The sequence below is a fragment of the Carassius gibelio genome, chromosome B16 (assembly GCF_023724105.1).
Source record: "Carassius gibelio isolate Cgi1373 ecotype wild population from Czech Republic chromosome B16, carGib1.2-hapl.c, whole genome shotgun sequence".
Classification (NCBI taxonomy): domain Eukaryota; kingdom Metazoa; phylum Chordata; class Actinopteri; order Cypriniformes; family Cyprinidae; genus Carassius; species Carassius gibelio.
In genome coordinates, this window is record NC_068411.1 from 20181992 (window position 1) to 20194922 (window position 12931).

The window sequence follows — 12931 nt, forward strand, 5'->3', positions numbered from 1 at the left end:
TCCTGTCCAGAGCTCCATTCACTTCACAGTCAATAGTTATTTATCATCCAACATATTAGCAATTGCAGTGTCGATATGAAGTCCAGTGCTGAAATTAGTCAGTGCCAAGTGTGTAACTACAGCCCAAGGTCGGACACACACTCCACACTGACAGGAGTGATGGTCCGCAGCTCACAGGCACATATATCCAGCCCAAGGTCAAGTGTACGGTACTGCTATTTCAGAGGGAACACACGTGTAAAACACTCTGTCATGTTGAGAGATGCCAAGCATGAAATCAGCTTGATTGTGACACATTTCATTTTATGTTTTGGATGCTAATCAATACGGTAAAAATGGAAGCCACTCTAAAAGATTGTATGCTGTTTTGCTTGGTCATAGATAAATGTGCAATTTTAGTTCATAAGTGGTTTCTCAGCTTTCAAAAGGTGCTAACATGTACACATTCTAATATGAACTTTTTAAGAGTAAATAAGGTACAAAGATACAAGATACCACCCTCTCGAAGGTACAAAAGTAGAAAGTACCTTAGGGGACAGCCCCAGCGACAGCATTGTACCTTTTTTTCTGAGAGAGTGTGGTCTAAAAAATTTGGACAGTCTAGTTAATTAAATGAGACTCTTTTAAACACTTGAGATTAGAGAATGAAGAAAGGAAAAACAATACACGGTCACTAACTACATGCAATGTGTATTAGGTTGAATCAAACTGAAACTATCTTCTGTATTTTTATTACGATGAAAACTTACATATCATTTTTGTTAGCATTCTTTACAACAGGAAAAAAATTAAATTGCACTAAAAGTTTAGCCAAGCTGCTAAGCTGAAGAATTGCTAATCAGCAGCAAAACATTTTCTACCCTTCTGGCAAGGTCAGGGGATCACAGTCCCCTGCTAAATGTCTGAAGCCCCCCCTCTCTGATGCCCTGAGGGGTAATATCACCCCCCACACACAGATACACAGCCTGACAGCAGCTAACTAGTTCGATTGCTTGGTCCAAACTCCACTCCGCTACCCTCCCCCCAAAGCTCTTTTTACATTGTACTTTCGGGTCCAAACTGAGATATGTTTGCGTCATCAGTGTGAGGTAAACGTGACTTCTAGCATCTGCTGTAAATTAGGTGGAGAAGATGCTAAATGGTTGAAACTCTGATGTCAATACTAAAAGCTTTTGTGTGTATAGGCAAAGGGGCTTCTGAGGTTTCTGATCAGTGACAAATCAAATCCCAAAGACAGTGTTTTTCAGCCGAGCCTGAAACTGCATATCTGGATTTTTTTTTTTTAGATGCTTTTGTCTCTAGCCAACTTAGAACACTCAGGCAATGAGCCAACAAATATTTTGGAACTAGATAAAGTGAATGCAGCTGTAAACAGGGACTACTACACACTATTGTTGCAATGAAATTCTAGAATATGGTTGCAAAAAACCATTGCTGTGCATTTTTTTAAGTAGACTTAAGATAAAAAAAAAGAAAAGAAGATATTTACAAGTAATAATGAATCTCTCATATTTTAAATAGCTGATTGTTGACAGTTGACTGTCAGCAGGTGCAAATATACAGTAAGATTCAGGCCTTGACTTTACAAGCCTACATTTACTGCTAATGATAATTTTACTAATAATACTAATAATAATTTTATATATACATCTTAACAACTCACCAACATATCCAATCGTGCTGGAAGATGTAATGTTGCTCAACTGTATAGATTGGCATTAGAAAACAAAGCCAGATCTAGTTTTCTGTTCAAACATCTGTAGTCTAATATTTGCACTTCTCTAGACATAAACTCTAAAACCCATTACTCATTAAATTATATCACTCAGGTTCAAGTACATCCATAAAACTGCTTTCCTACAGAAAACTGCACGTTATATATTTTTTATGGAATCACTGTTTTAATACAAAAAAAATCAGGCACAGTGTATGCTGCCATCTAGTGGACTCATTACATCGGCACGTACTGTAAACTGTTGTGACTAAATCTTGCCATGCTACTAACATTTCCTGGCACTAAAAGCAAAATATAACTATTTCAAATTTATCTGTTAGAAAACTAACATAAATTACAAAATACAAAATTAATTTATGCACTCATGTTATCACATTCCCTTAAACCATAAAACTTAACAATGCATTTCTGCAACTATAGTAATCCAAAAAACGAAAACAAATCAACAGCATGCTTGTTGTGTGGCTGTATTAGAAATACTGTGAGTGTACAAGTCAATGTTCTTTAGGTACACTGACTTTGCGCCTCTTCGGGGCTGAAGGCTGGGGATCTTGGCTCAGCGGGAACTCTAACTGAGAGATCTGCAGAGACAGAGGAAGTGTTTAGTTGTGGTAAATTAGTTAATCAAAACAAGATCCCTTGAAAAACCTGTTTTTATGTGACTCATTTGTTTATTTTACATTTGTTGCTGGCTCGGATTGCATGACAGAGTCATCAGAATGACACATTGTATTTACAGTTTTAAAACTGTAAACAAAATTCTAGTGATTATACCGGCAAAATACGTGATACAAATCCAACCAACATGACAAGATACAGATATGGATCATGGGCAGTGTATGTCTTACGTGAGGGTCAAGGATGCGTCCGCTCCTGGTCTTCCTTGCATCCACCTTAAGGTCAGCAGTTTTCTTTACCAGACTGTCCATCTAAAATATGCATCACATAATTTAAAACCACTTCCTCTCAGCCACAGTCATTAAAGTAGACTAGTAGTTTACTTGTGTGTGTGATGAGTTGTGTAGCACTACCTTTGCATTTGTTAGATTAAGATCCTCCTTGCTACTTCTGTGACCCTGTTGTGAGTTCTCCTGGGTTTCTGTAAATGTGACAGACCATGAGCAACAGTTGCTGGTAGTTGGTTGCAGTTTCCTTCATTTAGATTCATGTTGACCTCATTAAACTGGCAAAGCAGAGTCTAATATTCACCTGAGTATTCAATGCCTCTATCAGTGATTACATTCGCCTTTGTTGTACACTCCTGCAAGCAAAAATATCCATCTTTTGAGATCAATCCTCACATTTGGTAAAGGTAAGGCAAAAAAGGAAATGAGAAAATATCTGCTATTTATTCAAAAGGCCCCACCTGCTGAACTGAGGTCTCAGACATCACTCCATCCTCAAATGTGTTCAAAGACCATTTTGTACTCACACATACTACCTCCTCCTCATCAAACTGTTCACACACATGAAAGACATTGATCACTGCTTTTCATCATTGATTTGATATTTTCTTCCAGACAGATCAGTAGATGTCTAGCTTCTTTATCTCACCGTCTCGATTCTCCTTTGCTCAGTGGTGACATTCATTCTGAGGCTATGAAAAGGTGTGACCACCTCTCCCATGGTCAGATTTACTGGTTCCCTCTCGAACAACAGCGTCTCGTTGTCATCGTCCTTGAAGCTAGGGGGCTGATACTCCTGAGGGGTCACTGAAACACAAATACACACTGAAAAGGTGAAAACTAAATTATATTGAGGGTAATTGTAAAAATTAAAAATGCTAAAAACATAAATTAGAAAAATAAATATTTTTCAAGGGACTTTTCCCCTCCTCTCGTGGTATGATATGGCAGGTCAAATTTAAGGTCATCATGCACCAAATTTGAGCTACAGGCTCTTGTTTGTGCATCTGTATGTTGTGTGAAGATCCGCATGCTTTTAAATAACTTGAATAAATATCAATAACAATAATAACTTATTACATACAAAAAAAAAAAAAAAAAAACATTCCTTGAAATTGTCTGTCTCACATAGCAAGCGTAAATGTACCCTCATCATAGTAGCAGAGTTTCATGTTGAGACAGATGTTGTCAGGCAGCGGGCCGAGATGTTGCATCAGCACGTAAAGTTTGCGCACCAGCAGCATACTGGATTTCTGGGTATTGTCACAGGCCATTTTACTCTCAATCTGCCCATTTTTGCTGGAAACACGGACAATAATTTTCAAAAGTGCAACATTAATATATAGTCAATATGCAAACACATGGTATTAAAAAATAATGCTGTAAAAAAATGTTATTAGGACATTCCATACAAATACAAGTTATGTATTTTGGGCTAGTTTTGATAACTGCTCAGACAGATAGGCCACCTCTCAAAGTCCATCTGAGGTCCGTTCTCTGTGTACTTGATTTTAAACTGGTAGCATTCAGTCACTTTCTACAACAAAAGCAAAAACAGAAAAGTAAAAATGGAAATTCAGAGTCTTAAATAAACAATGTTATCATGCACTAATTTCATTATTATTGTATTATATTCAAACAGTAATTAACATTCAAGCATGGTGTCTGGTCACCTGTGGATTGTCTGGATCACAGTAAATCTAAAAGTAAAAATAACATTTTCATTTAAAAAATATTATTATACATATATATTATACAGCATATAAACTACTATACTTCTGCATGTAAAGTCTGGTTATAAATTGATTACTGTTTGTTTTAAAATCCATTTGTTAATACTCACTGATAGAAGAACCATGCGCAGCTGATAAAGTAAAGCAGATGCAAAAGGTTTAAAGGTTACTGAGTGATGACCAGTATATATCTGATTACTAAACTGGTTATTTCCCATTTTAAAAAATCTACAAAAATACAGAAAATGGCAAGAGCACAGACTTACGTATCTTTTTTGAAGTGCATCAAAACATCCCTGCAACCTGAAATAGTAAAGGTAAGATACTCTCAAAGCAGCGTATTATACTCCCAAATGATCTAAATGTACTTTATTAAGGGAATACTACCACTGCACAATCTGCTGAGCACCAGGACAGCTTTGCTCTCGCAGTATTAGGACTTTCAGCTCTGTGAAAAGAAAGAAAGAAATTAAGTTGATCAGGATTTCTGTTACCTGTTTCCACTCTAATGAATCGCTTTTACCTCCAACATATTTGTGTCCATAGGCCTTTTCTGGGAAAAGACCTCTGAGGTAAGTGATGCTTGAGACCGCAATGGCTAAAAGTTTCTTCACAAGCACCAGTGACTGTTGTTCGGTGGACACCACATCTGGCAGCATCTGACAGCTCTGAAACACACACAAACACACACACACACACACACACACACACACACACACACACACACACACACACACACACACATTCAGTAATAAACATACAGTTAAATGTATGTTACAGCTAACGGACAGGCTAGTAAGCGCCTGGACAAGCTAAAGGTAAAGTAATTTTACGGCACACAGTTACGTTACGTTACGTGGTATTGTGCTGGATGTGAAAAAACAAACAAACAAATATTTAATGTTACCTGAACAGGGCGCAATTTCTGTTCACAAGGCATGATGACTGTAACAAACTCCTAAAATTAGCAACAGCAAATATAATGAGCAATTTTAGTTAACGTTACTGCCTTTGGTTTTCGAACAAAGGCGGTCGATTTTCAGTCACTCAAAAGCACATAGATAGTGAAATAATATAATTCTCTTACCAGATAAAGTTTACAGTAAAAATATTCGGTGACTCTGATGGACGGTTATACCATAAAATAATGGCAAATATACTATTAAGCGATAATTACGTTGTACCGTCTCAACCAACTTTTAACCGTCAATCAGTCGATCGCGCGCGTCATACGATCGAGTACGCGTCGCGAGTCTCTCTTTTTTTTATTGAAAACTTTTACAATCATACAAAAACACAGGGAAGCGAGATATAAATACACTCCACAAAATAAATAAATAAATAAATAAATAAATTCTGGATTTGCATATAAAATTATAGTATTATTGATACATAAAAGAGCAAAAATAAACTTACATTCTTTTGGAAAAATTGAGTACGCTAATCTCCCCCTCGCCATAAACTCCTACGTGACGTCATGCCGAAAAGCTGACAGTACCATATAATTATGCACACTTTTTTTTTTAAAGAAAACAAACTTTTAGAGATTTCTTATGTGAAGTAGAACATTTAATTAATTCGCTAAGATTAATTTATAACAAAAATGTATTTCTTTTTTTGAGGAGTTGATGAGATCTGTCCTGTACCGTGACTAATACTTGGTTTGATGTATTTTTGTGTCTTATGTATATATTGCTCTTTTCTTTATATGTTCTTTCTTTTATTTTTGTATACATTTTTTCAATTGTTTTTGTGTATTGACATAAGCATTTTTATAAACTTTGACCGTTTGTGATAAGAAAGCCTTTAAAAAAATCTTAGAAATGGAGACAAAACATTTTTAAAAATACAATAATTTTATCAATAGCACATTGTTAAAATTACTAAAGGTTCTGGTCTATATAAATGTCATTGTTACCTAAGGTATGACAGCTTTGGGAAAATATAATACATGTAGAGTAAGGGATTGCAGATTTACTTATTTAAACCTCACTGCATGACTGATAAATTGTAAATAGTTAATGGTAAATGGTCAATTTAGGCCTAGGCCTTAAAATTACTATTTCAAAAATAGTAATTAAAAGGTATCTCCTATGTAACAGTATTGTCGCAGGCATGATCCATATTAAAAACCTGTATTTTATTGAGAATTTTTATCAACGTCTCTTGGAGATTTAACATTTAACAGTTTAAATCGCCCCATAATGTTTATTGTTGTGTGAGCTAGCAAAGGCATTGTAGCCTACCATTGGTCACTTTTTTTATTTTGATGAGACTATTGGAAATCTACAGGCTGATTCTCCTGTCTCTCAAACATCAATCCAGATTCCTATTGGCTCTTCAGCTGCGTGTCCGTCCTCCAAAAATGACGTCACTGCAGCGAACGCCATTTTGAAATAGAACGCCGTGGGTGGACCAGATCGGACACGAATATATTGCAAAATTTACACTAAAACACGTTGATTAATTGATCAGCAAACGCAGGGCAGCCATGTCATCAGATAACCAGGACACGGAGACGCAATCGGAGCAGATGGACGAGACTCAGGTGGGGATTAGACTCGGGCTGCGCCTCGCTCGGTTCAGTCTCTTGTGGTGTCTGTCAGTTTCATCCACTATTATGTATTTACGCCTAAATAGTTTTATATTGAAATGGCTGCTTGCTTCTTGACCATTGACACCTTTATCACAGATATTTCTGACTCTTTGTAATTTGATTTCTGAACTGTCAACTGCAGGAGTTGAACAAGGTGATAGACGAACATTTCACAAGCATTGAGCCTCATTCTGATTGGCCAGGGAGCTCAGACGTCACGAAATAACAGCGTTTGATTGGTTCATTGTGTCACTTTGGATGTTGTCACGCCTACTTTAACCTGATGGTGTCAGTTGGGTTGTGTGAACAAAAATAACTGGGGCGCCCATTTTTCATGTTTCCGCATAATGTTGTCAAGTTGTCAAGCAAAACTATGATAACCAGGTTCTAATCTTTATGTATTTGAACAAGCCATATTCAGTTTATTTAAAAATCAGAAAACCTTCATAGAAAATTCAATGTTTATTGACAATATTGTGCTAAAATGGCATGCAAACATGAGAAATTGAGATTCGGGACACGACCGCAACTCCTCAGTAATGTACTTGGAGTTTTTAAGAGTAGTTTTGAACATAATCGCCTTATTTGCGCTTTTTCCAGGTGGTGCTTAATATAGCAGCTCATAAATTACTTGTTATAGATCCTAGTGAATCAGCATTTTTGACTTTATCAGAAGAGTATGTTTCCTCTTCAGATCTTTTTTATTTACTAATGCAAAACTGTGTAAAAATTGCTGTCAGTGGAGGAAAAAAAAATATAATGATAAACCACAGTTTTAACCTTTTACAAGAAACTACTTTTCTTTTTGTTCCCTAGACCCAATCAAAAACCTTGGATCAATATCATGGGGGAAAAATAAAATGCTATCTTCTGGGTCCTTGTAGAGTTAAATAAACTAAAAATTAAAAAAAGGAAACATTCTAATTTGCTGTTTTATGAATTGTTTTTGACTCACAGAGACTCATAGGGTGTAGCATGTAGAATTAGTTACTGTCAAGATGATTTACAAACCTGTTTTTCTTCAGTCATCATTTTGCTAAAACTGCATGCATATGTATGTGTCTTTTAGCCAGCATAACAAGAATTAAAGATCTGCCCCACTTGACACACAGGCTAGTCATTTGCAAAAATGGTATTTATCATGCAGTCATAATGGAGGCATGCTCAAACATCTATACTGAAGTCTATATCATTAGTCTTCTGTAAAAGCTGCTTTTTGTTGTTTACAATGATCCAGGCCTCAGTCTAAACACACCCCCACATGATTCCTAAGCTTAGGGCGAAACAGAGGATGATTCAAAATGGAACCAGACAACTGAGGTCCTCAAATATTTGTCTTTGTGTAACCTCCTGTAATCTTGCTATGTTTTGCTGCCCTGTGCAAGACCTGAAGACCAATTTGGCTGTTTTACTGTTCAAAACAATTATCTCATCTTACACCACGAGACAGAAATGTGAAGATGTTTACAAATAGTCTAAACCCGATTGACAGAATTTCCAGACATTCAGATTGAAACCAAAATTGCGTTTCCCTATCAAAAAGGGAAGTCTGAAAACACCTGGGAATTGAAAGCCAAGCTAAACAGTCTTGCTGGACCTTGCCCTGAAATGTGATTAAAGGTGACCGCACCTTATGGGAATTACTGAAGGAACAATAACATGATGAAAGCAGTTTTGTTTTATTGTTGTGTTATTATATCGTGGGTGTGAGATTTATTAGCTGAGTGTTGATTATTAGTTTGCTCTTTCTTCCTCTTTATAGTGGATATTTATTTAAAAGGTGAAGAATCACCATCATGCCTTACTTGCCAAACTAAAATGACTGTGAAACATATTTTATTAGATTGTAATGTTTTTTTAATGTAAATAGACAAAGCTTTTATTCGGAGGTGTGTCTAACTGATTTATTTAAAAATGTATTACCATATTTTCCAGACTATAAGTCGCACTTTTTTTCATAGTTTGGCTGGTCCTGCGACTTATAGTCAGGTGCGACTTATTTATCAAAATTAATTTGACATGAACCGAGAGAAATGAACCAAGAGATTTGAACCAATAGAAAACATTACCGTCTACAGCCGTGAGAGGGCGCTCTATGCTGCTCAGTGCTCCTGTAGTCTACACTGAAGACATAGAGCGCCCTCTCGCGGCTGTAGACGGTAATGTTTTCTATTGGTTCTTGTTTCTAAATAAATGTGACTTATAGTCCAGTGTGACTTATATATGTTTTTTCCTCATCATGACGTATTTTTGAACTGGTGCAGACTTATACTCAGGTGCGACTTATAGTCCGAAAAATACGGTACTTGAATGTAGTTTAGAATTTTTGTCTAGTGTAGTACACCTGAGATGTCTTTTATAACCTTTTGTTAGTTGTATACCATGTATAATTTTTTCAGAGATCGCTATGAAAATAGCATTGATGCTGAAATAGCGTATAAATCTTCTTTATAGTCATGGCAGTAAAACTAAATGAAAGCAAACAACTTTTTCTGTTTTATAAAGATTGTTTACATTCAAAATCATCTCATACCTCTTTAAAAAAAATACTTGTAAATGGCAAGGATGCAGTAACTGATCAAGTGACGGTATTAAATTGTTAAAAAAAAAACAAAATCCATTTCAAATAAATGCTGTTATTTTGAACTTTCCATTCAAAGAATCCTGAAATGTAATCGCATTTTTTTTTTTTTTTTTTCAGGAATCCCAGGACACAAACTCAAACCCAGTGCGGACAGAGGAGGCCAAATTGAAAGCAAAGTATCCCAGCTTGGGTCAAAAGCCAGGTGGCTCTGACTTCCTGATGAAGAGACTGCAGAAAGGGGTAAGTTCAAACATTTCAACAACATGTTTTTAAAGGCATTCATTCATACAGATTTCTGTAGTTCCAGGTGCTTGCAACATAGCCAAAACAAACAAGACCTTTTTATTATTTCATCCAATTTCAATGCATTTTTTTGTCTTCAGCAAAAGTATTTTGACTCAGGAGATTACAACATGGCCAAGGCAAAGATGAAGAACAAACAGCTGCCTGCCGCAGCCGGTCCAGACAAGAACATCGTCACCGGGGATCACATTCCAACCCCTCAAGACCTTCCGCAGAGAAAATCCTCATTGGTAACAAGTAAACTGGCAGGCTAACGTCACCCATAGGTTTTTGACTAAACCCTCTTACCAAACTTCCAAAAACTCCCCAGCCCCTCCAGACCAGCTTCATCAGGACTGGTTATCGACTTATTTGTTTTTATTTGTTTTCATTTGGGTGTAGAATTTTGCCGTCATTTTTGTTTCACTTCAGCAGGTCTAACCAACCCAGCTCTGTTACCCTCTTCAGTGTCCCACATAGAGTAGGAATAAACAAAACCCTCAGTACTTCAGGCCCCGGTGGAGCATGATGCACTTTACTCTGTGTACCCTGTACATCAGTGAAATTATGAACAAAACCCTGAAGACTTCAGAAAATGCTGTTCAAAAGATGCTTTTAAAAGTGTCCAATTATTTGAAAATGATTTAAGATTGTTTTAAAAGGCATTGTTTCCTAAATAGATTATACTTGATAGCCATTGGCCCCAGATGTACATTGTCAGCCCTCTTTTTCATTCATAATGACAAATGAATGAATGTTTTATGAGAATTTCTTTGAAAAAAGCAAATTTTGGTAAAGAGTGGCTGGTAGCTGTGTAGCCTTCGTCCGCTCTTCTACCTCTCACTCTCTAAATATGGCTCCGTTGAACCAAATAAAGGCTGCTTAGGACTGGATCGTTTTACTATTCTCAGCCTTCACCTTCCATGTTAGGATCTGAGCAAGCGGTTCCAATCAGGCTGATTAGATTATTGCAATCGCAGTTTTTGGGTGTAAACCGAGAATGTTGTAATTCACTGATAATAGCCAAGAGCAGAAATGGTCTTTTAATGTGGCATGATAACAAAAGGGGCTAAAGAAAATGATCTCGTCATCGCACAAAGCATGCGTTAAAAGATAAAGTATGTTCATAGAAAGTAGTGGCTATATGTGTTCAATAATTAGGGCATCTGGAGTCATTCAGCTTTTATGTACACTAAAGGAAATTTGCAGAATTAAGCAGCACCCTTGGTTCACTTTTGTAAAATATTTTAGATCTAAACAGTACAATAGTTAAACTTGGACAGTGTAACATGTTTAAACCATATAAAAAGTATTGGAAAACATTAACCATAGATTGCTTTGACGTGCCGCTTATTACCAGGTTTCAAATCAAAAGCATTTATACAGATGACTTTAGGGCATATTATATCCTGTAACCCATTTGTTTCCTCAATTTTCCTTTTATTTAGCAAAGTGTCCTTCTTCAGAGGGCATGAATTGATTAACCTCTGTAGCTTCTTCAAAGTCTGAGGAAGTCTGTGCAGGGCTGTTTTAAATCATTGGAAACTTTGTAGTGGATCTTAACATCTAATTTATTCCAGGCTGTAAAACTTTGTACACTCCTTAAAGAGTCCTAGTTTGAGGATAGATACTTTACAGAGCAAATCTAGACTCAACCTAGGCAGTCAATCCAGGTGTCTAAATCAGGATTTGCATAGTCTAATAAAGTTGCCCCTTCTAAAACCACATACTCTCCTACATGTGGCCTGAAGATTTAAAAGAAAGTGTGTTAAGCCATGTGAATAAACAAAAACATGTATATTAATGCATATTATTCTTGGTAAAAATAAAATACTGTACTATCACTATGTAAATCTCACTAAAAGGTGAATTACATGTAAGGGACTGAATGTGTTTTTTCATGTATGGTTGAGGAGCTGGTGGCAGTTGGCAATACATCAGGGAAATATGATGGTCTTGACTTAGTTTTTGTCACTTGATGGTATGTGTGGACGTACAATGTTTCCTTTGAGGAATGCGTTATTGCACAATGCTAGGAGATAATCTTATTTTGTGCTGCAGCCAAATTGTAAATAGTCAAACTGTGCATCTGGTGTCATAGTTGTGCATTTTGTCTTGCATTATCTGTGTCGGTTGTCTTTCCAATATACACCAAGTTTGTGTTTTATCTTTTATTTGTTAATATTGTGTGTCTGAATCTCTCTGCTTTTTGTTGAGACATATTGACAAGAATATCATCAATTCTAGTGTGAGAAATGTAAATATTGGGGATTAGGATGCTTGTATTGTAATTAAATAAAGCCACTTTAATTGGGTGGACTTAATTCAGACAAATCTGAACTGAAAACCTTTCCACAATACTGCAATGTGATATTCATGGTAACTACATATTAACTCTAAATCTACAACTTAAGGGGCTCTCTATTAGACACACAAAGATGTATTCTTTGCATACTTCATGGAGCTTTTGGTGTTTAAATATTTTATTTTTGTGCCCCATTTATATATCCTTTATTGTTTCAGTTGTTTTGCCTGAATTACTTTGTGTTTCAAAGTGGATTTCCGGAACTTTCCAGAGTCATCTGGTCTCTTACAATTATATTTACATGGAAGGACGCAGTAAAGCTAGATGTTTAAAATGAATACTGGAGCTATGTCTGAACTTCAAATAAAGTTTTACATTAATAACAAAACCACTGAGTGGTACTTTTGTATTTTTCTAACGAAATTTAAACGTCCATATGTGTACTTTTATGGCATTAAAATGAATTTATATTATAGTGTAAGTAAATCGTGTCTACTAGTTGCCAATGTGCCCATTCCTATCTTGTTTGCAAAATTAAATGGGGCTCTTTGTAAAATAAAAACGAATGTCTGAAGCTTTGGCTGCTTGCAATTTGCTTTTCTTTTCTACAACTATGTCTCACTAGGGGGAGACACTCTAAAAGCGGAAATGCGCGAGAGAAAAAAACATGGGTGGAGTTTTTAAACCCAAACATAAGAATACAGATCATAGGGTGACATTTTTAAACCCAAACATTCTTATGTTTTGGTTTAAAAATTCCACCCTATGTTTTTCTTGTTTTCATGAACACC

The 12931-nt window shown here is 36.1% G+C and overlaps 2 protein-coding genes across 3 annotated transcripts; one reads left to right on the plus strand and one right to left on the minus strand.

Annotated features, from left to right (window-relative positions):
* Positions 1 to 1870: 1870 nt before the first annotated feature.
* On the minus strand, positions 1871 to 5855 carry hormad1 (HORMA domain containing 1). Of its 2 annotated transcripts, none has more exons than XM_052579133.1 (15): positions 5461 to 5637; positions 5281 to 5331; positions 4897 to 5041; positions 4761 to 4821; positions 4640 to 4676; positions 4484 to 4504; positions 4314 to 4340; positions 4110 to 4177; positions 3788 to 3939; positions 3290 to 3447; positions 3102 to 3191; positions 2945 to 2996; positions 2767 to 2834; positions 2584 to 2664; positions 1871 to 2316 (listed from the first exon to the last, which is right to left on the minus strand). In XM_052579133.1, exons 2-15 carry the CDS (start codon positions 5311 to 5313, stop codon positions 2230 to 2232), a joined length of 1080 nt encoding a protein of 359 aa, XP_052435093.1. In that variant the 5' UTR covers positions 5314 to 5331; positions 5461 to 5637; the 3' UTR covers positions 1871 to 2229. The 2 variants fall into 2 exon arrangements, with proteins under 2 accessions (XP_052435093.1, XP_052435094.1); XM_052579134.1 differs by lacking the exon at positions 5461 to 5637 and adding an exon at positions 5790 to 5855 and having other exon boundaries at positions 1885 to 2316.
* Positions 5856 to 6752: 897 nt separating this feature from the next.
* Positions 6753 to 12714, plus strand: ensab (endosulfine alpha b). The gene is made up of 3 exons (XM_052578307.1): positions 6753 to 6921; positions 9671 to 9793; positions 9937 to 12714. The coding sequence occupies exons 1-3, from the start codon at positions 6865 to 6867 to the stop codon at positions 10108 to 10110; spliced, it is 354 nt and encodes a 117-aa protein (XP_052434267.1). The 5' UTR covers positions 6753 to 6864; the 3' UTR covers positions 10111 to 12714.
* Positions 12715 to 12931: the final 217 nt, after the last annotated feature.

Bases quoted from the DNA above. Each gene is read 5' to 3' on its own strand.
- ensab (XM_052578307.1), top strand. From the start codon at position 6,865: ATGTCATCAGATAACCAGGACACGGAGACGCAATCGGAGCAGATGGAC. The intron at 6,922-9,670 runs GTGGGGATTAGA...TTTTTTTTTCAG, and splicing joins AGCAGATGGACGAGACTCAG to GAATCCCAGGACACAAACTC. The intron at 9,794-9,936 runs GTAAGTTCAAAC...TTTTGTCTTCAG, and splicing joins TGAAGAGACTGCAGAAAGGG to CAAAAGTATTTTGACTCAGG.
- hormad1 (XM_052579133.1), bottom strand. From the start codon at position 5,313: ATGCCTTGTGAACAGAAATTGCGCCCTGTTCAG. The intron at 2,997-3,101 runs GTGGGGCCTTTT...TTTTGCTTGCAG, and splicing joins CTGAGACCTCAGTTCAGCAG to GAGTGTACAACAAAGGCGAA. The intron at 2,317-2,583 runs GTAAGACATACA...CTGTCTCTGCAG, and splicing joins GACGCATCCTTGACCCTCAC to ATCTCTCAGTTAGAGTTCCC.